This window comes from Dicentrarchus labrax, unplaced genomic scaffold (assembly GCF_905237075.1).
Source record: "Dicentrarchus labrax unplaced genomic scaffold, dlabrax2021, whole genome shotgun sequence".
Taxonomy (NCBI): Eukaryota; Metazoa; Chordata; class Actinopteri; family Moronidae; genus Dicentrarchus; species Dicentrarchus labrax.
The window spans coordinates 680,398-708,134 of NW_026136708.1; the positions used below are offsets into that span (position 1 = coordinate 680,398).

Below are 27,737 nucleotides of genomic sequence, written 5' to 3' on the forward strand. Positions count from 1 at the left end.
TTTACTTGCCAAAATCGTTAATATAATCCATTATGACTTTATTAGGCTGTAAAATACAAGCTTGTTTCGCCTGACGAATGGCTGCTAAATGAGTTGCTTGTAGAGCACTGGAGAAACTAGACGTTAACTGTATATGAGGCAAAGATATAGCCAGGTCAAGGGTCAAAAGGGGGGAATCATTTCTGACTGGAACTCGTTTCATTTGCGGAGAAAGTTGGACTGTGTTCTTCCTCTCGTTTCAGCGCACTGACAGAGTCTGTCAGCGGGTCCGTTCACATGCAAATGGCACAGAGAGGGAGGCGGCGGCAGCAGCGACCCACCGTGTCTTCTCACTCCGTAGTTTCCCGTCTAACAGTGTGCATTACACTTCACCTCTGTCGGACTACTAACCGACACCGCCTCCGTCCGCGTCGACGCTCTGCGGGACAGTTTCTTTTCGAGGTTAGTCTCTTTTGCTATTCACTTTATTTTGTCGCGTTTGCTCTGAAATATCACTGTTTGTATGGCGGGTTTTTAAACTGCGTACGCTGGACGTGACGGCGCTCCGCACTGTGATTGTGCTAACTTGAATTAACGTGGCTACGACTCCGACATAAATCACCGCAATATTTAAACAGTGTACGCTAGTAAGCTCCCATTGTGACTTATGTCTTATTTACAGCTTCATGGTAGCATTTCCGATACATTTATTGCGACTTTATCGTAAATGTTTTTGTCATTTTTGTCACGAAACCGCTGTTTGTGAGTTGCCTCCTCAAGTCACGGCAAAATATCTGCAAAATGAACACCTTTCAGACTCTGTGCTAACGCAGTAGTGACTTTATTTCACTTTTAGGTATTGCTTTCAAACTTTGGCTTCGTCTCTGTGAATACCCTAATGGGTAGATTTTACCCATTGTGTTTGACATTCACATTATGTTTCCTTAATTTTGTCACTTTGTAGTAGTCTCAGACATCCCTTGGGAAAGCTGCTGTATTCATGTGTCTGTGCTGCTCACTGTTGAATGAGCTCCTTGCATATTCCCTCAGTCTCCTCATTATAGTCTCCCCTGTACTCCCCTGTACTCCCCTGTGGGAGCTACTGATGTCACAGCGTAGTATTCTTACTAAATATATGAATATTTAAAGGGGGTTTGGTCGGGACTGAGTTTAGTGTACCTTGGGCCATCTGTATGTAAAATATGTATGAAATGAAAAATAAATTAAGGATGCAAAGTAGCCTGCGCTGTATCAAATTAGGCTATGGCCCCAGAAAATGGGAAATAAACTAGGCTTAAGTGGAATTTTCTCTGCTGCACGGAACACAGCCTGAGGCTTAACCTAAATATTTAAATCTACAAGGGTTCAAATTGAGGGTATTTAACAGTCCAAGATATGAGCTTATTAGTAAAGGCTGGTCAGTAATGTGCTATAATGATAATACCTCAGCACAATACTGCAGCTTACACCCAGAAGGCAGGGGAAGTGGTTGTTGTGAGCTAGATGAAGTGCATTTATTTGAATTGGATTTGTTTAGTGTCTTCAGATGGTCCAGAGAGCCCGGAGGGACTCTTTGTCGTTTTAAGGACCAGACACACCAACCCGATTATCGGCCGTCGGACGTCGTCGGACAGTCGGGCGAGGTCGGTGACTCGAGTCGGTTCGGTGTGTCCCGTGCCGTCGTCAGTCGGCGTCGGTGTTCATTTTGGCCGATTCAACATGTAGTCCTGGCCTTTAGGGTGACCTCCTTCACTACAGATTAACTGTGAGATAATGTAAAGCTTGTGGTTTCACTTTCTGTTTACTCACACCTATAATGTAGAAAAACAGACACCTGAAACAAAACCTGTGTGTATGTAGAACTCTAAGAGGGTCTACACTAAAATCTGGGGAAACCTTACATTAAATGTTCTAAATCTAGCAAATGTTCTTGAAAATACGTTAAAAATAAATTTGTCAGTAAAAAATATCAATAAAAGCAAAAATTGCTTTAAAAACCCAATACTGCCATAAAGATGCCCCACTCCCTGATTTTCTTCATCATTGTCTTCAATTGCCTAATACACCAAGAGATATTAAAGGGACTGCACTGATTTAATGCACTTACAGTTGGGAGACTTGCAAGATGCAGTTACAGAGGCCAAGATATGCAGACTTTTACTCTCTTGTATGGGTCAGGTGCCAAAAACACTGAATCCTACACTGCACATAATCTGGCTAGAAAGCGTATTTTGTTAAACCCTTCCTGCCTGGTAAATGCCCACACCCTTCAGTACCCCTTCACACTGCTAGCGTGTATAATGCAGGTTTTCTGTTGTAAATCTGTAGCCTTCAGTCCCAACCCAGTTAAGGATACCATGTAAGCTATATGACTACTATGGGGCAGTGTTTTCAAGAGTTTGTCCCCGAGTTGTAGCAATGCAGCAACAAAGACAAAAAAAAGCAGACATGCATGTAAACAATCTAGGTTTCAAATTTGGCCAAAAATAATTTGATCTGTGGAAGGAAATCCATTTGACACATTTATCAGGCCTCAAGGATAGACACTACAGTTTTTTTTTTCGTCTAAAATAAATAGACTAAATATAAACATAAAAACTCTAGCTATCTATAAAACTGATGGCATCATCATTGTTATTTTGTCAGATTTTGATACGTAAATTGTTTTTGATATGTAAAATAAAAAAACCCCTTTTTAAAAGAAGAGCTACCACAGTATCAGTGGTATGACATAAGCTAATTACCTGCTTAAAACTGCAGTCAATAACCCTGTGCATGCAGTACTAGTTTAATTTAGTCTCGTAACATTCACAAGTGACATGTTTTAAACAAGACCTGCTATAATTAGTTGATTAATTTTCAATTATTAAATTAATCACCTGTTGATTGTTTTGAGTCATTTTAAGAAAGAATGTCCAAAGTCTCTGATTTCAGCTTCTCAGATGTGAATATTTTCTGCTTTCCTTAGTCCTCTATGACCGTAATCTCAATATCTTTGGGTTGTTTTATGGTCATTTTATGGACCAAACAACAAATTGATTAATCGAGAAAATGATTGACAGATGAATTGATAATGAAAACAATCATTGGGTACAGCCCTATTTTAAACATTAAAAACATTCAGTTAAATTTAAAAGAACACTGAAAGACGATGCTGTAACATTGCAGCAGACACGTGGCTATTGAGCCATTTATTTAATAATCAGTGCTTATTTATGCCCAGTTTTGTACTGAACTGAACAGTTTCAGACACAGACAGAACTTTATACAGCCACTGAAACAGCATCGTGACATCACAGCCTCTGTGTCAAAAAGCTATTGAAGTCATGTGAGATTAAGTTACACTGTTGATTCATCCCCTTTTCCTGATTCCTAGGACCATTTTACAAATCTTTTAAAAACTCTGGATTTTGTCAAAAATGCTGCTTTCCCTTTAGTTATTTTTTGGGGATTTATGGGCTTTCCACCTGATTACAGCGACATGTAGCCTTGCAGCGAGTGCTGTGTCTGAAGCCCATGAATGTACCCACGCAGTTAGAGTATGAACAGCCTCACCCGCCTGTCCGTCTGTTCATGTCCCCAGGGTACTGATTAGCACAGCACAGTGCTGACGAGGTCAGAGGTCACCAGGTGTATAATGGGCACATAATGAGCATTAATGGGCCACAGGGCGAGGGGGGGCATTTTACAGGCTCCAGAAACTAGACACTGTTTGAGAGGCGATTATTAGATTTGTCTGTCAGATGGTGAGATGGTGCCTATTGTGAGCATTTGTTGTCAAGTGCAAGTACAGCTGCTGAGATCTGCTGATTCATCAGTCATATTAGTTTTGCCTGGGCTTTTTGGCCACTATAATATATGAAATCTATGATATCAATGCTGTGTTTAAGGAGATAATATAACTTTGGAATCAGATTTCCACATTAGAGTTTTAAACCCAGCGTCAGGTGGCAGTATAATGGGACAGAGCCTGGGATTAGCACACTGTTTGTCATAGCACTGCTTCCTTGTGAGGCACTGGAGGTGCAAGTGAATAGCTCTGTGGCATAAGAAAAGGAGCTTTCTTTAGTCCTTTGCCTTGCAGGGGCTCTAAATCCAACTTAACCCTTTATTGGTAGCTTGAAACAATAGACTCTACGGTCATTCACAGCCCCTCGCTCTTTCTCAGACACTGCATCTGCTGCCATTAAGTTCTCCCAGTGCAGAGGATTAAAAGAAGTGGGGGAAATATTGGTGTACGGTAGCTTTTTTTCAGGGGCAATGTGAAAAGAGACAAAAGGCTGGTGAAGCAGGATAGAGCCTGTACTTTGTGTGTGTGTGTGTGTGTGTGTGTGTGTGTGTGTGTGTGTGTGTGTGTGTGTGTGCGCTCGGGGAGTGGTGGTGTGTGACACTCTGCTCTCTCCAGCTGGAGATGCACAGCAGCTACACCTTCTCCTCCTTGTACTCATTATTGGATGTAGGTGTGTGTACATTTGTAAGAGTGCTGAAAATATATTGAATGTTAACCTCTATATCATCATACATATCATAGAGTATTGCCAGATTCTTGCAAATACACAGCTCAGTTCATTACAACAATTATCATTATTATTATGGCAATCATCAGTGGTAGTATACTAATGAGAATGATCAAAGACAAGCTCAACTGTAATAAACTGGAATTATACTTAAGAAAATGGGGGGGGGCAGCAATGTGAGATTGTACGCTTAATGACCTAATGACCATATGTGGTGTTGTGGTAATGCATTTGCTCACCAATGGGTGGTGAACTCATTGTAAGACAGCACTAAAAGGGAAGAGCCATCTCTCTGAGGAGCATAAGGGACATTTTCTGCTCAGTGCTTCGGGACAATGAAGCAGGGCCCAGGAGGTGATTATGGCTACCAGACTGGCAAGGGTCAAGTTATTTGGGAGGCTCTTCTTCTTTGTTGTGCAGCTGCATCCTACAACCATGTGGCACTGCAAAACATGCCTATTTATCCAAGTAAGTGCTATTTGAAAAGCAATGTGTGAGAGTTTGTAGTGATGCTCAGACACTGACATCAGATCAGAGGCATCTCTTCTCTCTGATTGGGCAAGTGGTAAAAAATAATTAAACACATTGTTTTTTCCAGAACTGATGATGGCTACGAACAATCTTGCTTCCTTCTTATCTCTGTTTAGAGCTGAGAGCTGAAGCACAAGTGAGCAAGGTGGATAAAATGAGGTCATTTTTCATAGGCATGTTTCAAATTTCAAAAAAAGTGTCTTTGTTGTCGAATACCACTAATAATAAAACAGTTTGTAAAGGGCAAGTAAAAATTTACTTTGGGCAAGTAGATTTCTGAGCCGTGCTGTGCAGGTCGAATTTTAGAGTGCACCTACTGTTGGTCATACCAGACCACACCCATCAGTGATGCTGGTTGTGATCTGCAAACTTCCAACCAGAGAGAGCAGTGACACAATGCTTTTCAGCCTGCTGTCAGGTTAGTCTTAGGCAGAAAATCTATAATTATGAGAAAGTAGTCCTATTTCAGCACAGGTTTTGGTTGTGTTACTGTAGAATTTTGCAGTGTGACTGCGAGCCTCTGTTAGTCTAAAGAACTGACATAGACAACTACCCGGTAATGCTCACTACAAGAATACAGAAAATGTACTTCTGAAAGTTGGCTCTCTCCGTCTTCTAGCTGGTATTGTACTGTACCTTTTGATAAGATATTTTCTTCATGTATACCTAAACACCACTGTCCTCAGACGCAACACCCTAACCAGAAGACTAAACCGTAGTCTCAGTTCTCCTGGGAACGCTTCAAGGCCAGTTTTACAGCACTTACACAATTGTAACATGAGTGATAAGAGCAAAGAACTAGCTTTTAGACTAAATCTGTCTGTAAGTTTCATACTATTTCTTACCTACCAGGGTTAATGTTGTTTAGGTTTTATTTGTACAGATGTCTGATACTATTAACTCCATGGCCTGTGAGGAGTGTTGTATTAAAAAGTAGGGCTGGGTATTGTTAAGAATTTAACAATTCGATTCGATTTCGATTCGATATTGATTGAAATGCTTCCATATCGATTCAGTAATAAGTAGAATTACACAAATAATTCATTAGAGTGCTGTTCGGGACGGCGACTTCCGTCATGTGTTTGCGTGTTGGTATGGCGTATCGTGGTTCGAGTGTGTATACCATCTTCTTAAAACCCCCGTTTTCCAAGACACTGTACGGTCGTAGGTCCTTACATATGAAGACGGCCACACACTCCGTTATCTTCTGTGCGCGGGCAGAGTTTGGCGGCAGTTTGCAAAGGAAGGATCTGTCGAGTTGGGTCTGTTTTGAATCCACAGGTTTAGCCGCGGGTTGCTGCAGAGCATCTGCATGGTGTCGGCTTTAGTGGTTGTGGAAATCTGTTGTGTTATTGCAGTATTTTAGTACTGCCTGGCACCGCTTACACACTACCTCACTTTTGTCTATATCCTGTGTTCCGGGTTTACACTGGAATCCAAAATGACTCCAAACGTCTGCTTTTAAAGTTGAAGGCGCTGGTTTAACACTGCTGCTACCTGCTTCAGTTGCCATGTTGTTGTTGTTGTGTGGTCAAGTGTGGCCTCCGTCCGTACACTGGCCAGGGGCTTGAATCGATTCAGAGGATTTAATGAATCGATATTGAATTGGGAAAAAATATATTGCAATGCATTGATGAATCGATATTTTTACCCACCCCTATTAAATGTTATTTTTAGTCTTATGTTTAGGTTAACCTCTGTACTGTTTATTAAGATGGCTGTCACATCTGGCTCAGCTGTCACATGGATGACAGAAGGTTTATTTCCCACAGTGACCTCGGGATTAGCCAGCAGTGTATGTCTCTACACAAAATGCACACATTGCAGTGCAGTGATTAAACTGATAATATGGCCGTACATATCAGTCCAGCATTCCCTGGGGTATTTATGGCTCATTTTGTCCACCATAAATGCTTCTGTCAGCACAGATCACATCTCTGCGGCTCGCTGCTGCAGGGAGCCAGCTAGCACTGAAACAGATCTTGGGATTATTGAGTGGGTCAAAGTATTGTTTTAATCTGGTTTTGGCTCTATGTCCTGACTGGTGCTGCAAAGACAGATGGCTGAGTTTTGAGTGAAATCTGGGGGGTGGAAAGGAGGGGCTGAGGGGGACCTTGCATTCTGACCACTAGTTTCACACACACACACACACACACACACACACACACACACACACACACACACACACACACATGATATAGTCATGTCAGTAATCCATCACTCACATCTACAGTATGAGGGGAAAGGCCTTCCTGCTGTGGAATGTCTGCACTGTTAAGAGCAGTCGTGGGGCTGCTGCAGTTTCTCTGTTACTGTGTTGTTAGCCTGTCTGCGGCCACACTCGGTACTTTGGTTTTTACTGATGAGAGAAAAACACCAGCAACACTCGAACCAGAATGCTACTCCATTCCAAGGGGGGATTTGCACCAAAACAATGGTCTCGTTTTTAATGCTCTGTTGCTCAGGACAGGTATTTATGAAACATCTTGGTTGAAATCATGCTGAAAGTGAACCTACACTGACTTAAAGCCAGGAACAGGACTACTCCTCGAGAGATCGAGATGCAAAGTATAAATTATGATGTTGTGTTGTAGTTTTCCGTTGCAGGTTAAATATTACACAATATATTATATGTATGTAGTTGGCAGATCGCAAAATAGGGAACTAACTTATTGGGGATTTATATATATATAGATGGGTGATGACAAATTAAACGTAAAACTGACGTGTTAGCAGCACTCTATCTACAGTCAGTGTTTGGTTTGTCTGTTCTGGGTTGTAGTAGAAAGATGGCAGTTCAACATGGTGGACTCCGTAGAAGAGGACCCGCTCCCTCTGTAGATAAAAATGTCAAATTCTAAGGTGACAAACACAATGATTCTCATATTCAGGTGATTATACACTAATGGAAAACAGACCTATGAATATTATATTCCATTTCTGACTATAGATCCTCCTCAATGTATTTTCCTCCAGGGCATCTCATCTTTGCCCATGTCTATGTATATACAGTTTAAGATGATAAGTTGAAATATTTTCAGCTTCAGTGGACGAGTCTTTGCCTGATTTCATGGCACCTAGAGTCCATTCTGTGATTGATCGTTATCAATCGATTACCCTTAAAGAGTAACTAAATCCCCTAACCACATTTTTCAACTGAAAACCAATGTATATGGCAGGGCTCCAGACTAACTTTTTGCATTGGTTGCACTGGTGCGCCTAACTTTTTTTTTTAGGTCCACCAGCACAAAATGTAGGTGCACCCAAATTTTTCATTGCGTTGCCTTTAACGCCATAAGGTCACCTTTTTATTGCTCTCCATAATTTTTATATAATGTGAATGATTTTTAAACAAGAATAAGGTGTAGAGAAATGCTTGTCTTTATTTGAAGCACAATTATATATAAAAATAAAAATAAAGTGTTTAAAGTGCTTCACTGAGCTGAAATTAAACATTTTAAACTAAAACACTAAGCAAAATAAAACATTTCCAAATAAAAGTGCTTGTGCTTAAATTGCTTCACTGAACTGAACCCTAACCCTTAATGAAAAAACTTCATTTTGTCGCGTTTATTTTATTTTTCCGTTTCAGTTAGTCAGCTACTCTCGCGCAATTTTTAACACACACAACTTAGCGCGGTGAAAAGGACCACAGCCAATCAGAGGCAAAGACCCGCCCGAGCTCTGTCTCTTATTGGTTTAGAACACGATATGATCCTACCATGAGTGTGTGAGTTCGGTCACAGGAGAACACAGAGAGATGATGCGCTTGCGAAATAAATTTATGTTTGCACCCGGGCAGCGTCAGGTGCACCAGTGCGACCTAGAAAAATTATTAGATTGGTCGCACTCAGGAGCCCTGTATATGTGTATTTAGTAGTGTTATTGACTGATTCAGGTTTGAATCATTTTAGTGTAATGTATTTGAATTCTACATATTTTGCTATTAATATGCATAGCGACTTCCCTCTACTGGATGTTGCAATTTAATTTAGTTATTGGCTGATCTGGATGCAGATCTGCTATGTAGCAATAGCCCGCCATAGTTTGTTACTCTTGCCAGTGTTACCTCCCATGGCACACACTTGGTAGCCACATGGCCACGCCCCCAATATGCCCCCTATGATTCTCTCTGCTGCATTTTTTTAATTTGCTGAGAGGGAGGGAGCTAGCAAAATATAGGGGTTTACTTACATCTATAAAATGGTGAATTGTGTTAAAGATATTACGCTTAAGAAGATGTAAAACACCAAAAAAGCATCAAATCCTCACATTGACAGGGTAAACTGAAGCTCTTTAGCCAGGTGTGCACACACTGATAGAGCTAGAATTACATGTAAGTAACTTCTATTTCCTTTGGTAAAAGGTTTTGTAGGAAAACATGTTTATCTGTCTGCTAAAAGCTCCTGCAGAGCACCGTGGGACTGTAGAGTAATGCAGGCATTCTCATACAAACAATGGCAAAAGATGCCCAGCATAATAGGGAATGCACAACAGGCAGTGTTAAAAGTTCATTTTAGTACATTCATTGCCTCCTTCATTTCACAAAGGTAATACAGGTTTAGTTTTTAATACTGCAGTGAATGACCTCTGTCTTAGAGCATTTAATGATCTCGGTAAGGGAAATGTTCTATGTACATCTCTACAGACAGGAACTGTTTCAAAGCTGGTGTTTGAGGTGTGAACAGCACAATGTAATGTTAGAAGCTCAGGCTTGTTTCTGGAAGGGTGGGTAGTTCCAGGTCTAAAAGCCTAATCTGAACACATTTGTCTGCTCTATGAATAGTATTTCTGCACAATATATTTGAACAGCTCCTCCATCACATTGGAAAGCCAAAGTTTTGTCCCCAAAAGTCACCATCTAGGTTTTTAATACCAAATAGGACCTTTTTAATTTGTTACTGTCAAAGTGGGTGGTAGAGTGGACAAAAATCATTTGTAAACTCTAATCCAAAACCTATTATCACAAGCCAAGTTTTTGGTAGGGACTAACTAATGGAAATCTAATGTAAAAAGTGCAAGACAACATTCCTTCTCTGACATGTAGGTCAAAGAACGTTGGTGCACTTTACTAGGTATTTCTGGGGTCAGTGAATGGGTCACATCACTTCCTTGTTTGTCAGATCTAACATCGTCACACCCACTAAAACCTAAATGAAACCTTTTGCTGGTTGGGACTTTGAATGGGCTACAGTTGGATATGTTTACAAGGGGGCACTAGCTGTTAGATTCCTTGCATACTTCGGGGATCTGCTGTCCAGGTTCTTAAAGGATGTTCAGTTGCCTCCTGGCTTATCAGTCATGGTGTCAGTGTTGACAGCTGCCAAGTGAAACTGACTTCAGCACTGCATTGTGAGCATGTAAAAGATAAAACATGTGTGTGCCTTTGATTCAGCATGACCCGTCAGCTAACCGCTGTTTTGAAAGGTGTAATTCAGGGTTGTCATAGTGTTGCGGTAATATGATTCAGTTAGCACACTTGTTGTGGGAAACTGCTAAAACTTTGTCTCACCACAGAGTCTCTTTGTGTTCCTGTGTCAGTCCTCGTATTACATAATGTGTAATAATGTTAACAGACAATTCTTATACTTAAGAACATGTGGGAGTTCAGTAAATACTATTCCAGGGGTTAGCAACATTCTTTAGTTTTTTAAGGAATTACATCTTTGTTTTGTTACATGGTTCATTAAAACTGTGATCCCATTTTGGTAGTTTTGTTCATTGTTTCTATCAATGTTAACTACATTCTACTCATTCGCTGAGACCTGGGAACATTACTCTGACTGTGCCATATGGTTTGTTACACAGAACTAGCTGGGAAGTTATTGATGGAAACTGTTTGGAACAGGGCAGGCACTGTCAAAAAATACTTGGCAGGGAATTGGATGAACTATCTTTCTATAACTGGCGAACTTGAACCAATCAGTGAACCCCATAATGTAGTCAAACTCTTACTAAAGCAAGTCGGGAGAAGAGAAAAAGCATCTTTTCCACGGAAAGTGCTTCAGTGCAGTTCTTTGCTTTTCTTTTAATGAAGAAATACTCTCCAGTTCTAATAGAACTGGTGCTAGCAACATCTATGCTAACCTTTTCAGCAGGCGCGATTGTTATTTTTGAGCCTACAGTCACTTCTCACTGTTGTTAAACCATGCCTGTAGGTCATGCTGTAGCAGCCAGCAGTTCCTCAAAGGACAGTGACTGGTCCGAACCACTGTGGCTGGACACAAATGCTTAGCTTGAAGGCTGGCAAGATGGATTCTTGCACCTCACAGCAGCCTTTGATACAGTCGACCATGCAGTCCTTGTATCTCGCTTAGAGCAGCACGTTGGCATCCGTGGCACCGCTCTCCAGTGGTTTAGGTCATACCTGGCAAACAGGAGTTTCTCTGTCTCAATTGGTGACCACTGCTCCTCAAATGCATTGCTGCCCTGTGGGGTGCCACAGGGATCTATTCTCGGCCCTATTCTGTTTTCATTGTATATGCTACCTCTGGGATCAATTATAAAAAAACACAACCTGTCTTTTCACTTTTATGCCGATGATTTGCAGATATATTTGCCCATGACACCAAACGAAAACACTGCACTTACTAAACTGCTGGACTGCATCACAGATATAAAACAGTGGCTGTCACAGAACTTTTGCACCTAAATGACAGCAAAACTGAATGCATTTTGTTTGGTTCACCAGCTAAGTCGAATGCTCTCACCACAAATTCTGGCACTCTGGCCCCTCTTTTTAAATCACATGTCAAAAATCTTGGGGTAACATTTGATACTGGGCTCAAATTTGACAAACAGATTAGCTCGGTTGTCAGTACGAGCTTTTTCAGCTCCGTCTTTTGGCCAAAGTGAAGTCCTTTCTCAGTCGGCAGGATCTTGAGAAGGCAATCCATGCTTTTATCAGCTCAAGACTGGACTACTGTAATGCCCTTTACGTCGGCCTCAGTCAGTCCTCAATTTCTCGTCTCCAACTTGTGCAGAACGCTGCAGCCCGATTTTTAACTAACACGTCCAGACGCGAACATATTACTCCTGTGCTGTCGTCACTCCACTGGCTTCCAGTCCGTTTTAGAATTGATTTTAAACTTTTGTTGTTTGTTTTTAACACCATTAACGGCTCGGCCCCCTCTTACTTGTCAGAGATTTTAACTTTTCGCAATTGTGGCAGAGCCTTGCGCTCTTCAGGTCAGCTTCTGTTAGAAGTCCCTAGGTCCAGACTTAAACAGTGGGGCGATCGTTCTTTTGCTGTCGCTGCTCCTAGACTGTGGAACAAACTGCCCCTGACATTCGTACCACTACTGATCTCGGCCTTTTTAAATCGAAGCTTAAGACCCACTTTTTTAGATTAGCTTTTAATTCTGAATAGGACAGTACTGTCTCTTAGGTGTACTCTTTTTATCTGCTCCTTTCTGTGCATTTCTGGAAGGCTTTTAATACCCTGCAGTGCTGCAGCACTTTAAATTGTATTTGTATGTTATATATGTGTTATGTACTGTTTCATGGCTCTGTTGTAAAGCACTTTGGGTACCTTTCGGCTATTGTAAAGGGCTATACAAATAAACTTGATTTGATTTGATTTGATTTGCACGATTTCATGATCTCGGAAGACCAGGTGTCTCCAAGGTTATGAGAATCTCCAAAAACAAACCCAATGTGACGAGATAAAATCAGTCAATCGGACAGGTTTTAAACAAGCCAACTGTTCTGGAAACTCTATATGAAGGTAAATCTGAAATGTGAGTTAAACCCACAAATCCCCACATTTAAGTGCCTGGAATCAATGAATATAATTCGACAAATCAGTTAATTGTTTAAGCTCTAAACAATTGTAGAACAAAAATGACAACAGTCATGCACTTTGCCACTTCTGCTGGTTAATGTGAAATGCATGCTGGAATAAAGTACACGTCATGTCTTTAAATGTCTTTAAACGATAGGGTCTATTGCAGCCACCGCACTTACGTCCTGCTCCCTATGTGGGGTGGCTAGCATAGAAGTCGCTCCCCTCAGACGTCTTCAACTGAGGACAGAGCTGCATGATTCAGACCTGTTGACTTCACTGGGGACAAGTGGGCACCCCTCTTCCCTGGTGTTTCATCAACTATCCCACGACACCTCAGTGGGGCTTGACAGCAGAACCAGCGTCCTGGAACTGCTCCCTCGGCCATTCAGGACTTCACCACTCAGCTCTGACCCCCACCCTCTCTGCCAGCCTGGTTTAGCCACCGCTCGCTCCTCTTTAGCCACAGCCATCTGGATGCTGTCTCTGCCTGCTTTGAAATGTTGTTCACCAGGTTCTTACGGGTTGCCCCTTTGACCCCAAGCATCCCCAATGCTCTCCAAAGTGACTGTACCGGGAACCCCCTGCAACCCACCTCCACCGGTAGATTCCAGGCTCTCCAACCCCTCTGCTGGCTCTCAGAGATGAGGGACTGATACTTCCCCAGCTTGCGTTCATGTGCCTCCTCAATCCTTTCCTCCCAGGGTACCGTCAGCTCTATTAGGGCCACCTGCCTTGTTGCTTGGGACCAGAGCACAATATCTGGTCGGAGGCTGGTGACGGTAATCTCCTGGAAACTTGGGTTGCCTTCCAAGGGCAACTCTCATCTCCCAGTCCGCTGCCGTACCAAGGATCCCTGAATATCTGTCCTCCTTGCCTGCCTTTTCCCCAGGCCTGAGGAAGCCAATGAAGCGGGGGCCTTTGTCTTGGGCCTTAGTTGTTTCCCGCTTCCTCTCCTTCTCCAGTCCATCGGCCAGTTGCACCAGCACCTGATCATGGCGCCACCTGAACCCCTCGGTCAGGTCTGCCTTACAGGACGACAGAATGTGCTCCAGGTTTGCTGGTCTCTTGCACTGCACACAGGAGGGATCTTCTGTCAGTCTCCATCTTTGGAGGTTTGTTGGTGTTGGCAGTACATCGTACACGAAGCTGAGGAGGAACTTTATCCGATGCCCCTCCATGTTCCAAATGTCCTTCCAACTGAGTGATCTTCCTCGGACACTCTCCCACCGGGTCCAGCTGCCTTGCTGTTTCATGGCTACTGCCCTGGCTTGTTCTCTTCCTCAACAGCCCGAATCTCCTTCTGCACCATCCCTTTCCAGTCCTTTGCCCTTGTCTCCTTCCAGCTTGCTCGGGTGATGACTCCTAGGCCCAGCCTCCCCTGGGTCACCGTGCCCATGATGTCTGCATGTTGTAAGCGCTCCTCCACTTCCCTCAGAGCTCTGCTGGCCTTCCACTTCCGCCCCATCTTCACCACGATGTTCGCCTGTCGCACAGCCTGATCATCACTGTTGCGCAACATCATGGCCAACCGGACTTTGGCTGTCTTAAATTCCTCCACGACTGATGTAATTGGCAATTGCAGTTTGCTCCCGGAGCTGTATAGCCCTATAGAGCAAAAGGCGTCAAAATAATATATAAATGTGAGGAGCAAGAACACGTTGTGTTACATTTGTACCGTATTTTGCTGAATGTGGACTTTAAATTGGGCCATCTCTGATTTCACAGTCCACAAGTCACAAGAATACAGATTGAAAAAGGCCTACAGATGCAAACCCACTTCCTAGTTCAACTTTGACCTTCTGTACTTGCACACAGAGTTTCCTGTGCAATGAGGGAATATTACGGCCAATTTAGGTGTATTAATTTTTTTTACCTTTTTTTTTTTTTTTACCTACAAATAAAGTGGTTTAGGATAAGCGGAATTGATAAGTACAGTGTTATCATAACAATAAGAAACAATGGCCAAAGCTATGGGAATAAAGCCCAGTTGTAAAATCAGTATCAGTCACCACTATACTGCATCTGTCTGTACTGGTGAGCATTAAACATTAAAACAGTTCTAAAATAGGTTACCAGTACATATATACTCTGTTTGAAAAATGTTTCCCGCTTGGATGTGATTGTGACTGAGTGAGAAAAGTCAGAGCAGGTTTGTCACTGAGGTTATCAAGTGGGTGTCTCCCATCACAGCTGTTTCTCTGAATGAAGCCCATCATACCTCTGAACAGCAAGTACCAACATGTCAGCTGACAGAGAAGCTGCTTTGACCCTTTCCTCGTTCACTAACCCCGTGCAACAAACCATTGTCTAAACAAATGAAGAGGCTTACATGCACATTAATGTGAGCGTGATGTAATTGGCCTTATTTTAGTCTGTAACTTAGGTGAGTGCCAATACAGAGAAGTGGTCTGGTTGTTAGTGAGGTAGAGCAGTATCATTGTGTTTATCACCTCCTCTTATACATATTTGGTTGAATTAGGCTAATGTGCCTCCAGTGGACTCAATACTAACACATGGCAGAATACAACCTTTGCATTTCTGCAGCAGTGATGAACTCTGATGATCTCAGCCATCCGTGGGCAGAATAACAGACTACACCAAGCCATAAATATCCTGTCTTACCCCACATTGTGTAACAACTCTTACCACTACTATTGTTTTTCTTCTGCCACTTATGTGGATTGCTTTCATAAACATCTGTAGTCGAGACATCTCTGTATGCTATTATATCGAATAAAAACAAAATTGGTGCACTAGATTTTTATCAACAACAAATAAAGCAAGTCAGCTTCATGGCCTGTGCTTGGTTAGCCAGGGTAGTACAGATGTGAGGTATACTGTAATACACAATACTGTATCATACAATTAGCTCGATACAATACGCTTCCTGAAGCCATACGTTGATTAACCTATTGATCTGTTGATTCCACTGATTTACTGGCAACTATTTTGATAATAGATTATTAACTAAATAAGACTAATTTTCTCTGTGTTATATCATTGTAAATGGAATCTCTTTAGGTTTTGGACTGTTGATCAGACAAAACAAGCTATTGATACGACCTTTGGCTCAGGGTCATTTTCCTTATGTTATGTCTGTTATGAAAATAAATGTTGGTTGCAGCACTAGATGTGATCATCATGATCCAGGTTGAGGTCACAATTCTTCAAAAGTTATCAGCTTCATGAATACTGTAAGTTTAGGATGAGTTATTTAGTTAGTTAGTGTCTTTTGGTGCTGGCACAACTCCTTGTGGTATAGCTTTTGGTTCAGCCTTCCTTCCATGAGAACTGACTCTTTGGTTCTACATTGACAGTAGGACTGGCACTTATTATAGTGCGTCTAAAATGTAATTGTTTCTATTTGTTGGCTACATTTTAAAGTTTAATGTAGTAGAAATTGTGATCAATACATTTTGTGATTTGAAAAGAAGCACATAAATACCCAACACTAAGGGGCTGGATGCATTCCAATGAGGTCAGACTAGAGCAACCAGGCTGTTGACCTCAGACTGACCCAGACTTCTCCCTCCAGGGAAGGGTGATAAAAAGACATGAAGGTTCTGGGAGAGGACAGGTCAGCCTATCCTACTCATATAGAAACTCTATTTAACACCTGTGTTCCCTTCAGGCTTTTATTAGGGTTCTCAACTGGAGCTTCAGCTACACAAAAGAAAAATGGAATTACTATATACAAGTCAAGTTTCCATTCAAATATAGTGCACATTTCAAAATGAAAGAAATGAAAATGTATGTGCCTTTCCCTCCATGACACTTCTAAAATGATGAAGAAAAAAAATTGTTCCTTTTATTCATAGGATTATATAATTTGGAGAAAGATACAGCTATTTGCTTCCCAACTGATGTATGGATACACAATTGCAACAATGACCTGGTTATAAAATATGTCCCATCACTACAAACTACCACCCATTTGTCCCCCATGAAAGCAAGATAAATGTTGTTTGCACACTTCTCATTTTTAGATTTGTAGTCAGTTAGTTAGTCAAACTACCAAATCAAAATGTTAGTTGTTATCTGGTAAACAGGAATCACAAACTGATGTCTTTTAAGGCTGGGTATTGTTAAGAACCTCACGATTCGATTTTGATTCTTTAGGTCACAATTCGATTCAATTTCGATTCGATATTGATTTTAAATGCTTCGATATTGATTCAGTAATAAGTAAATTACAGCTTCGGGACGGCGACTTCCGTCCTGTGTTTGCGTGTTGGTATGGCGTATCGTGGTTCGAGTGTGTATACCATCTTCTTAAAACCCCCATTTTCGACAACACTGTGCGGTTGTAGGTCCTTACATATGAAGACGGCCACAGACTCCGTTATTAGGGCTGGGCGATAAAATGATAACGATATCTATCGCGATAGACACGTGATCAATATCAATAGAAAATACATTCGATAGAATGTTCGATAATTTCACTTGAACTCTGTTAGAGAAAAATAGGAAGAAAACCCAGAGCCAGAACCGCAAGTCATTCTGGGGGATGTAGGCAGAGGAAGGGCTTTAGCCTCTCAACTTATCACGGCCCAGCTAGGCCAGGTTGGTGGCATCAACAACAACAACAACAAAAAAAAGAACGGCGTGGAGTGAAAGGAGAATATGAATGCGACAGCGCGAGAGGAAATTGTAGATAAAAAAGGAAAGGTCACGTCACCAGTTTGGCAATATTTTGGTTATTTTAAGTCAGACAAGAGTCACACCGATGTTGTCTGCAAACTTTGCAAGGTCGTTGTCCCTGCAAAGTCTGGCAACACGACAAATTTATTTTACCACCTCAGCCGCTCTCATCCGCTGGAGTACAGCAGCCTCAAAGAGCCACTGCCATCGACATCTGCCGGTACAAGTGGAACAACACACAAGCGGCAACAGACCACCATCAAGAGGTACAGGGCAGCAGTGCCATACGACAAAACATCAAAGCGATATAAAGAAATAACGGATGCAGTGGCGCATCATTTGGCGAAGGACATGCTCAGGTGAAACAGTTTTCCTTGCAGTGAAACCATGTTGTTGTATTATTTTTATAATTTTATGCTGGTTTGATACTGACATATTACTGTTTGTTACATGTCAAAGATGCTAGCTCTACCTCAGGTGTACACTAATTTTTTATTGACAAAATACTTTGCACATTTTGTTGGATTAAGCATTTATTTAATGTCTATATTTGCACATTGACCAGTATATTTATTTATTTGACTGTTTTTCATAGTTGTGTTGACCTCTTTATAAAGGTTAAAGGTTACGTTTAAAATAAAAGTATTTAAATTCAGCCTTTTTTTCTCCCAGTCCTTATTTAGAATAAGTTAAAAAAACGAATCAATTATAGATATCGACTGATATGAAACACTTATATCGTGATACATTTTTCAGCCATATCGCCCAGCCCTATCCGTTATCTTCTGTGCGCGGGCAGAGTTTGGCGGCAGTTTGCAAAGGAAGGATCTGTCGAGTTGGGTCTGTTTTGAATCCACAGGTTTAGCCGCGGGTTGCTGCAGAGCATCTGCATGGTGTCGGCTTTAGTGGTTGCGGAAATTTGTTGTGTTATTGCAGTATTTTAGTACTGCCTGGCACAGCTTACACACTACCTCACTTTTGTCTATATCCTGTGGTTTACACTGGAATCCAAAATGACTCCAAACGTCTGCTTTTAAAGTTGAAGGCGCTGGTTTAACACTGCTGCTACCTGCTTCGGTTGCCATGTTGTTGTTGTTGTGTGGTCAAGTGCGGCCTCCGTCTGTACAATGCAAATCACACAAAGGTGTTGCCCCCACTGGCCAGGGGCTTGAATTGATTGTGGAATACTGACTAGTAGCACAGGCTGAACACTTGGACTTACTTACTTTAGGCACATAACATCATTCCGAGCTGAGCTAGCACCTAGCCCTGTCAGTCAATTATTGCTGTCAGCCAAAGCGCAGACTGAAAGTGTCAGTAAGATCAGTTTAAATGATATGATGATGACATCTTCAGCTTCAGCTGGAAGACATAGCAGTTTGTCATTGTTATCCTGAGTGGAAAATATAAATACCTCTATTGAATTTTATGATTATCTTATCTATATATCTAATTTGAAGTATCCCAGTATTGTCGCTGTTGACACTAGATGTGAGCTGACTGGTTTTCTAGTATCTGATGTTCCTAGTATTTTATTAGGTGGTCTACTTCACAGAACTTAAAATACTAATAAAATATGTGTCAGTGGTATGTTTTTTTATATTTATCTTCAATGTAATTCCAAGATTCGTTATGTGTCTAATATCTCCAATATAAATCCATTCAATCATTTGAATATAATGTTGTAGCGCTCAATTTCAGTAGTATGAAAGTACTAGTAATGGATGAAATTCCCAGGCAATTCTCCCTCAAACACTGCATACAGTAAAAATATAGCACATATATAACATCAATCATAATAAAAATTTCCATCTCCCCTATTGGTGCCTCCTTTTAGGAAACTGACATGAGAAGGTGGCTGTCTTTCAGGAGCCAGCAGGTTAATAAGTATTCTCCAGGGCTGCCTCTCTGAGCCATGTGAAAAGCAAGGGCTTGGCATTTCTTGTTTTTGAACTAAGTCCTGAGTTCCAAAAGTTTGCACAAAAGCCCTGTTGCCTAGCTGCGTGTGAAGAGCCTCGCTGCGACTGCCAGGCCTGCTTTGTGTGCGTGGGTCTCTGACTGAACAGGATCTTCTGGAGAATCAACTGGAATGCAGTCGGGGAGAGAATTCCCCCCTTTTCTTAATCTTATTCAGTTTTCTGCTGGCAGGGGGGAGTCATTCAAATGTTACCATAGTGAATTAACACCCTTTTCAGCTCAAGTGAATTGACCTCTGAGGGTGGGGTTTTATGCATTCTGTGGCATTCCACTTTGTGTGGTCTATTTTCGTAATTTTGGGAATGTTTCAAGGACATTAGTCGACCGCAAACCCAAGGTCACTCTTGAGTTTTATCCTGCAGATTTCAGGAACACTTTTATTTTTTATTTCTGGGGCAGCTGTGGCTCAGAGGAAGAGCAGGTTGTCCACTAATCGAAAGGTTTTTAGTTGGATTCCCGACTCCTCCCGCCACACGTCAAAGTATCCTTGAGCAAGATACTGAACCCCGAATTGCTCACGATGTTGTGCATTGGTGTGTGAATGTGTATGAATGTTAGTTTCTGTTCAATGGGCTTTGCCATCGCTGAGTGAATGTGTGTGAAAGGGTGAATGTGGCACGTAGTGTAAAAGCGCTTTGAGTAGTCGGAAGACTAGAATGATGCTATAAAAGTACAGGTCCATTTACCATTTACCATTTTTGGTAATTGTGTGTTTAAGGACTGCACACATTTGGGATCAGTGCTATGTTTTTGATTATGTATTTGTGAGTAGTAATACAAGGTATTACCCTCACACAACCCTAGCAAACTTTAAAAAAAACAGTGTAATCAGTGTTATCAGTGTAAACCATTATTAGATCCTAATATCACACAGCACTTATTTTCTAACAGGACTGCTTCCAACACAGAACAGCAATTCTGTGCTGTGTTTTTATCTATTCCGTTGTCGGTATAGTCAGGGCACATACCTGTTGAATCATTATGTGCATCACACCATTTTCACTGTAAGAGTCCTTCTGGCCATCTTGTATTCAGTAAAACTCTCTGTAAAAACACCTCCCTCATGATACCATCTGCGACTGGTCAGAAAGGCCAACCAATGCCACCTGTACGGGGACGTCAGCTTCTCCCTGTTCATAGCTGGATAGTCATAACAATTGAATCTATTAACATTATGAACAGTGTGTGACAAGGCAGGTTTCTACAGAAGAAATGAAATTCTCATACATTTTAAGTACTGTACTGTACTTATCTCTGATTCCAGGGTTTCAATGTAGTTATATTTGTTTATTAAAAAGTCACCTCATTCATTTAACGCTAACCTCGCTAGGCAGGTGGACTCACAGGATCACGGGAGAATCCAACTTATTGGTTTGTGTCCAACCACAGTTGAGCGGACCAGTCAGTATTTCCTCAGAGGAATGAGCTACGGTTGTGGTTTAACACTTGGTGTGTGTGATGACGTATGTGAGAAGGGACTGTTTGCTCCAAAACCAATGCTAAAGAGGTTAGTGTCGATGCTGCTAATATCAGTTTTGTCAGAACTGGAGAGTATTTCTTTCTCTGAAAGAAGAGCAAACAACGGCACTTTCTCCATGGAAAAGATGTTTTCTGTCTTCTCCCGACTGGCTTCAGAAAGAGTTTGACTGCATTATGTTGTTTGTTGATCTGACTGGAAGTTCATCAGTATAGATGGTGACAGAGAGATGGTTTATCCAATTACCTGCAGAGTATTACAGACTGTCTGTATATCTGTCTATCTGAATTTTTCTGTTTACTTAGCAACACTGCTAATTTTGCCTGACGCCAACTATGCCTAATATTACATTTCCTAAAAATATTAGCATGTCTTCTAACTTTAAAGGAAGTGCTCTTTATTTCATTATGGCTATGTTTTTTTGTGTCCAAAGGGAGGTGCTTGTTAATTCATCAGAGATTTGGTGTTAAAGTTGTGATGTGTTGAATCTGTCCAGTGGAAATGATTTGGCTGAGGAACTATATTGCACAGCCATGTTTTATGCTTGAGTTGAGATGAAGGGCTAAAGACTTGGAAATAATCCATTTCTCTCTCTGGATTTAGCCATGTATGCCTGTGGCACTGTGAAGTGCTCTTGTTGATGTCATCTGTACCATGTTATCTCATTCTCTGCTCTGTTTCCAGTAATGAAACACACAGTCATTAGAGGGACTGTCATCACAGATTAGACTCTAGGGATCAGATGGGACATGCCTCTTCCTCTGCACAGTGGAGCTGTACAATTAGTGTTGAGTTGAAAATGCTGTTTTCACTGTCTCTCACATCCTGTGTTCATCTCAGGTTACCGGTTTGTACATATGGCTTTGTGATGCCCCTGTGGACAAAAATGATTACAAAGTGCTAATCCTTTTTACGGCCCACACTGCTTTTATAGTGTTAGCATCATTCCGTTATACTTTGGTGATAGAGAACCAAAACCCTGATGTCACAGCCAGCCCCTTTAAAACTGTCCTGCACAGCAGTGTGCATACAAACTCTTTCTGTTATCCATAATAGACGAATATCTTTGCAACTGTTTAGGTTCTGCTGTCTAAAAACATCTATACCATTTGACCCACCCTGTTCATTCTCATAGCTCGCAAGTCGACTGCCCTTGGTAATTAGCATTATTCATTTGTACGGATTGGGAATGAGATTTTCTGAGGAGATGCAGAGCCATTGCAGAGAATGCATGCATGACCAGGGTATGCACTTTTTGACTAACTTGTCAAACTGGTTTAGCTAACATTATGAAGTGTTCACTGGCATCACAGTAATTGCTGAGACATTGTTAAAGTTATTTGTTGCCACTATGCTGTAGGCTGGCATTGCCAGACCAATTTGCGAATGCAAAATAATCTGACTCTGACTTAAAATTTCCAGGGGGTGTTATCAACAGGCGCAGACCACAATGCCTCTGGACACAATTGGATAGACCTACATCCAATCAGAGCAACGAAATATGGGATGTTGCAAAGATAATGGGAAATTCAACTTATCAAATCCTGTTGGAATTACGGCAAAGTTTAGTTTGTTTAATAATGACATGATTCAACAGAAACTGTTCCAGAACAGCGGCAGCCGTCTTCATTGTTGACGAAAATGCCTCTAAAACCAAAAAGGTCACCCTTCTCTGTACATTCTCAAACCTGCCCCATATTTGATAAATGGTTGAGATTGACCCAACCAGATCCAGTACTGGTTGAAATCTGTCCGAATGGGAGGGGGCGTCTGCCAGAGCAAATAAAACATGAGCTTGCAGTCCCTAGGCTAGCTGTGCTGCTATTTAAAGTCAAAATGTCTGTCTGTGAAAATGGTCTGTGAACCTGATTAATTTGGAAACAATAAAAAGCAAGAGATCAAGATTCAGGTTAGCCATTTTTATTAAGTCAGTCAGTCAGTCAGACAAGACATGTAAAGTACACAGTGGACAGAGGTTTGACAGAGAAAAAAGAAACAGATGCTGCTCCTCAGAACAGTGAAAAACAGAAACTAATGAAAAACATGGGTAAAAATAAACATGCAGTACATGTTCATGATAATTATTTCAAGTTCAACTCAGCTCCTTTTGTTCGCAGTTTCTCCAGCATTGTTAAATAAAGGCAAGCAATTTTGGCAGGAGGGACATTGTTTTTTTTTTCAGCTTCCAAAAGGGCGGCACAGCAGAAACGTTTGAGAGGTTTTAGAGATAGTCATGCAGCCCCACTGAGGTTTACAGACAGGAATCAGAGGCACATGCAGGGATCTCTTTAATAATCCGACCCAGGCATACACCAACATTAATCCAGTTAATTGAGGGCAACAATTGGATAAACACAAGACTGTGAGAACCTTGACCAAAGCTGCCTTGATGTGGGAGAGAGAAGCAGCCTGCTGTGGCTGTGATAAAAAGGCCTCATGTTTGTTGAAAATACTGCACCTTTGCAGCCCCTCTGAACCACTACAACTACATATTAATAGAGGCTGCCCCCTTTTTAAAATTGTACAAAAGCGTGGATGTGAAATGGCAATTTTTTTACCATTTAATTTGACTAGATGTTATTAAAATTTCTTTTACACTAATGTCAAAGTGGCAGCAAATGTTTACAAAGTGATCTAAATTCTGCGGTGGCTGACCAGACCCAAGTCAATTCAAAAACACGCATTAAAATCCTAAACAAATGTAATGGAAATGTGCTGCAAATGAAAAAACACATACAGAAAGCCAAAACAAATCCATGAACAGCACACTGCAACACACTGCTAATACAGAGACAAAATGTTAAACAATGGAAGTTCTCTGGTCTCTCGGGGGAGCATTAGGTGGAACAGCTTGATGTTCAGACCTTATTGAGAAAACAGTTCATTCTATACATGGACTATATGAGTATACATGTCCCACACAGTTTCACATTATAAAAGTTGCAGTAACTTCATGGTACAAAAATAATATTAATGATCTTGATTTTTGTTGCTTTAGTTTTGTTTTTGGTTGTTTCCTTGTGTTTTTCTTATTACAATGATCAGGAGTAGCACTCCTGATTTTGTTGTATTGTGTACAAGAACAAGACAATAAAGGCTTCCTATTCTATTCCATTGGTGGTCCCGCTGTGACCTTCCGTTGTGTTGATTGGGTATGCAGCATTTTTCTGGCATTTGTTTTCAGAGTTTGTGTATTTTTGATTTTGCATTCTCTATATCTGCTGTTAATTTTGTTTTGGCTTTCTGCAGCAAATTTCCATTGTTTGTTTTGGATTTTTTTATGGATGTGTTTTTGAAACACATGGAAATGTTTTGATTCATTGCAGCAGGTTTGCCCTTGACAGCCACCGTAATATTCAGTAAAAAATAAACCCTAAAATAAATGATGGCACCCATACCAAAATGTCTAATTCCATCCACTGTGATACAGTGTGTTTACAAAATGAAACATGAAAAAGTCCAAGGGAGATTGTGCTCTTCCTTTAGGAACTGAACTGAAAGTTCTTGATGAAACGTGTTGAAATCTTATCAACAGACCTTTGATGTGTGGATAGAGCTGCTTGGTTTGTTGTGTGTTCAGCTCCTTAAAGAATAGAGACACTCTGCCGACAGCTTAACCTCAAACTCAACAGTTTAGAAGTGTTTCCCTTGCCTCTGTGCGTACTGTAGTGCTCTAGTGTCTTGTGTTTTGCGTGTGTGGGGCTTAGTGAGCGTGGATTATCCTGGCTACAGTTCCAGTTTAACAGCCAATAAACACCTCATGGATCATAAAATATAATTTTCTACCAGAATACAAAGTTCATAAGAAGACAAAACCATGTTGTATATGCTCATATAATTGGCAGTTCTGAAAGCACAAATAACATGTAATAGAGGCTCTTTAATCACAGAGCCTTCATGTCAGGACATGCTTAGAGCGTCTGTTTTCACTCAGATTATGACTTGTTTTACGATTGATTGATAACCGGCAATAAAATAATTTGACACGAAAGAAGTCCACTTACCCAGACTGAAAGTATTTGTGACACTCCAAAGTTGACAGACCTATCTGCCTGCTATAACTGTCATCTGTCAGTATTTTTATGCATTCATATATTGAGACTTAAACAGAGATGGTATGGATGGTCCCAGCATGTGCCACTCAAATAATGCAGTTCTTTTTAAAGGTACTCTGTGGATTTCTTTGATAAACAACATTTGGTTTACACTCACTGTTTCTCACTTTTATTCACTCATATTGTGTTTCCAGGGACAGAGCCCAACTTACACAGCCCAAGTCACATTTTACAGGAATCCTTAATTGTCTGAAGGACAAACTCAGGGAAAAGAAGTCCCTTCCTTTGCTGTTGTTCCATAACCAGTGAGCTTCATAGCTAATCATCCACACACAGCTACAAAGCCATCAGCCTTTTTCTTTGGCACCAACCAGAACTTCCATATTCCTATGCATAAGCCCAACTGCACAACCCACTGTATTACACCGCCTGTGAAGAAGAATGTAATCTGTGCTATTTTGAAGCAAGGTGTTTCCTCTTGTTAAACGCATACTCTTTGTCTCTCGCTGCACGTTACAACAAAAAGCATATTCATGACCAGAGTTGATAGACATGGGCCTGGTGCTGCTGTACTCTTCCTCTGTTGCATCAGTAGAAATGTGCTCCCTTGTGGCTAATAAAAATTAAAAGTACTAAAGAAGACAGAAGTTCTGTGTCCATGTTGCCCTCTTTAAACCACTGTAGTCACGGTATTTAGTGGTAATAGAAATATATGATATTTAATCACAGTATAGATTTAAAATAGTATACAGTATAACTTATGTGGTCTAATGTTCTAAAACAAAAATCACAATAAATCATAGTTGTGAATGGTAATACATAAGAGTTAGACAGAAATGCATTCCAGTGAGCCTTTGAGTATAGGACTGTATTGGCAAGAATCTGGTGATCCGATATCACAATACAGTTTAATATGTTGTCATATATATTGTGATGCTGTAAGCAAGGCCATATATTTGATCAAAAGTCAATGGTGTCTTTGAGAGTAGTACAGTATCGCAAAATATCACAATACGATATTTGTCAATATTCGTAACCCCTAGTAGAGTCTGAGATTTTGAATGACAGCTTGATGTAGCTTGAGTTGGTGTATTTTAATGATGATGAGAAATCAGATGAGACAGGCAGCCCTTTTCCTTTTAGTCACTCTACCCTCCCTGTGGTTAGACCAAAACCACAGAAGTGTGTAACAGAAGAACTCATCAAACCACTCAGTGTGTCTGTGCTGTTTGAGGTGGTTTTGACTGTGTTGCAATATTTTTATGTATTTTATGTCTGTGTGTGTGAAGGGTTAGCTTCACAGTACAGCAGGCACTCTAAACCAAATCTGCCCCCTCTTTTTGGCTCTCATTGCGGATTATTTCAGCACAGCTCACATGATCCCACGAGGACTGTACATGGGTTTTACAACCTGGACAGTAGGGATGTCAGTCCACTCTACCCATTCCTCCCTGTTTTCCTGTTTGCCTGCCTACTATGAGCGGAGCACACGCTGGCTTGTTTTCAATACATGTGTTTCCTGTTCTTTTCCCGGCAGCTGAGAGGATGAAGGGGAGGAATCCTGGAAGTTTTTGGAGTTTGTAGCAAGAGAAGAAACAGCAGCACTGGCAGCCCTTCCAGCTCCTGCTCGACACCTCTGTCTGCAGCCGTGCTCACCATGAGTTAGAGGGCAACGGAGACCACCGCCAGAGCTGCCTTCCCCACCAATCTGGAGCACCGTGTCTGACCGTGACAGCAGCATCACTCGCCCCGCTTCATGAGCCAGCAGGATGCGGCTGAGGTCCTCGCACTGTCCGAGCGCCTCCTCATAGCTTCACATAAGGGACAAGCTGACAATGTGGTCCAGCTCATCAACAAGGGCGCAAAAGTAGCCGTCACCAAGGTGAGTGAGTGGTCTAAGTGTGATAATCATAAGATGCTGGTGGATACTTTTCTGCATTTGTTCTGCTTGACGGACTAATTGTGACAGCTCTGTTGTTTGGGCCTGTATTATAGTGTCTCCATCTGTTGGTTGTTTTTCATATGTTGTCAGAGTAAATTGCCTAATCCTTGCAGGTCGTTAGGCTTTGTTGGAAATGCAGACAACAACAGGCTGAAGGAAGGAACAAGCTTTGTTCCTTGAGAAGTAGTTCCTGAGACTAAAAGTTGTGTGTATTTTAGGTGGGAATGTGGCTTTAGTCTGTGTTTTGCTAAGACATCCCTTCATTAGACTGCGTGTGATCTGAGAGGTAAGGAGATACAAAGATGTTTCTGTTGCATCCTTGCAAGCATTCGTAGGAATTCCCTCATGGAAATTTGTTTTTTATTTCTGTCAATTACAGGTCACTCTTTTTAGTGTTGGATTTCCTAAATTTAGCCTACCTTGCAGTTTCATTTTACATAAGAAAGCAAATCAGAACAGTTACATGGCATGAAAAAAATCTTTTACAATGATGGGCTACTGGGCTGGATTGTTTGAATTTTTTAATATTAGAAGCAATTTGATTCCTGATATTAAATACCAAAGCAATACTTTTTTAAATACCTTACTTTCAGTCTGTCAGTCAGTCAAACATCCTCATGCATTCTGTGTGCTTATTGAACTTTTAGGGGCGGGGGGCCCTACCAGCATGTGACATCACAAAAAGTTTTGAAGCCAGTCCTGGTCCAGTATGCAACCTGTACAGTGTGATGTAAAAACTTGAAGCCACCAGTGCTCATCCACTGAGAATGGACTTTACAGTGAAGGAGGAGACATCTTGTGTCCAGCAGCAAAACTTTAGAAATGAACATTA

General features: G+C 41.2%; 1 protein-coding gene across 5 annotated transcripts in view; it reads left to right on the forward strand.

The window, feature by feature from the left end:
• Positions 1-261: 261 nt before the first annotated feature.
• The window catches only part of ankrd6b (ankyrin repeat domain 6b), a 58,411-nt gene continuing 30,935 nt past the window's right edge, over positions 262-27,737 (forward strand). Inside the window, exons 1-2 of one of the 5 annotated variants that reach the window (XM_051409886.1) lie at positions 262-441; positions 26,501-26,845. In XM_051409886.1, coding sequence (XP_051265846.1) covers positions 26,720-26,845 — 126 coding nt within the window. In that variant the 5' untranslated portion in view covers positions 262-441; positions 26,501-26,719. Of the gene's footprint in view, positions 442-17,793; positions 17,814-26,500; positions 26,846-27,737 lie in introns of those variants that run through there. The other 4 variants (XM_051409884.1, XM_051409889.1, XM_051409888.1 and 1 more) reach the window with 4 other exon arrangements.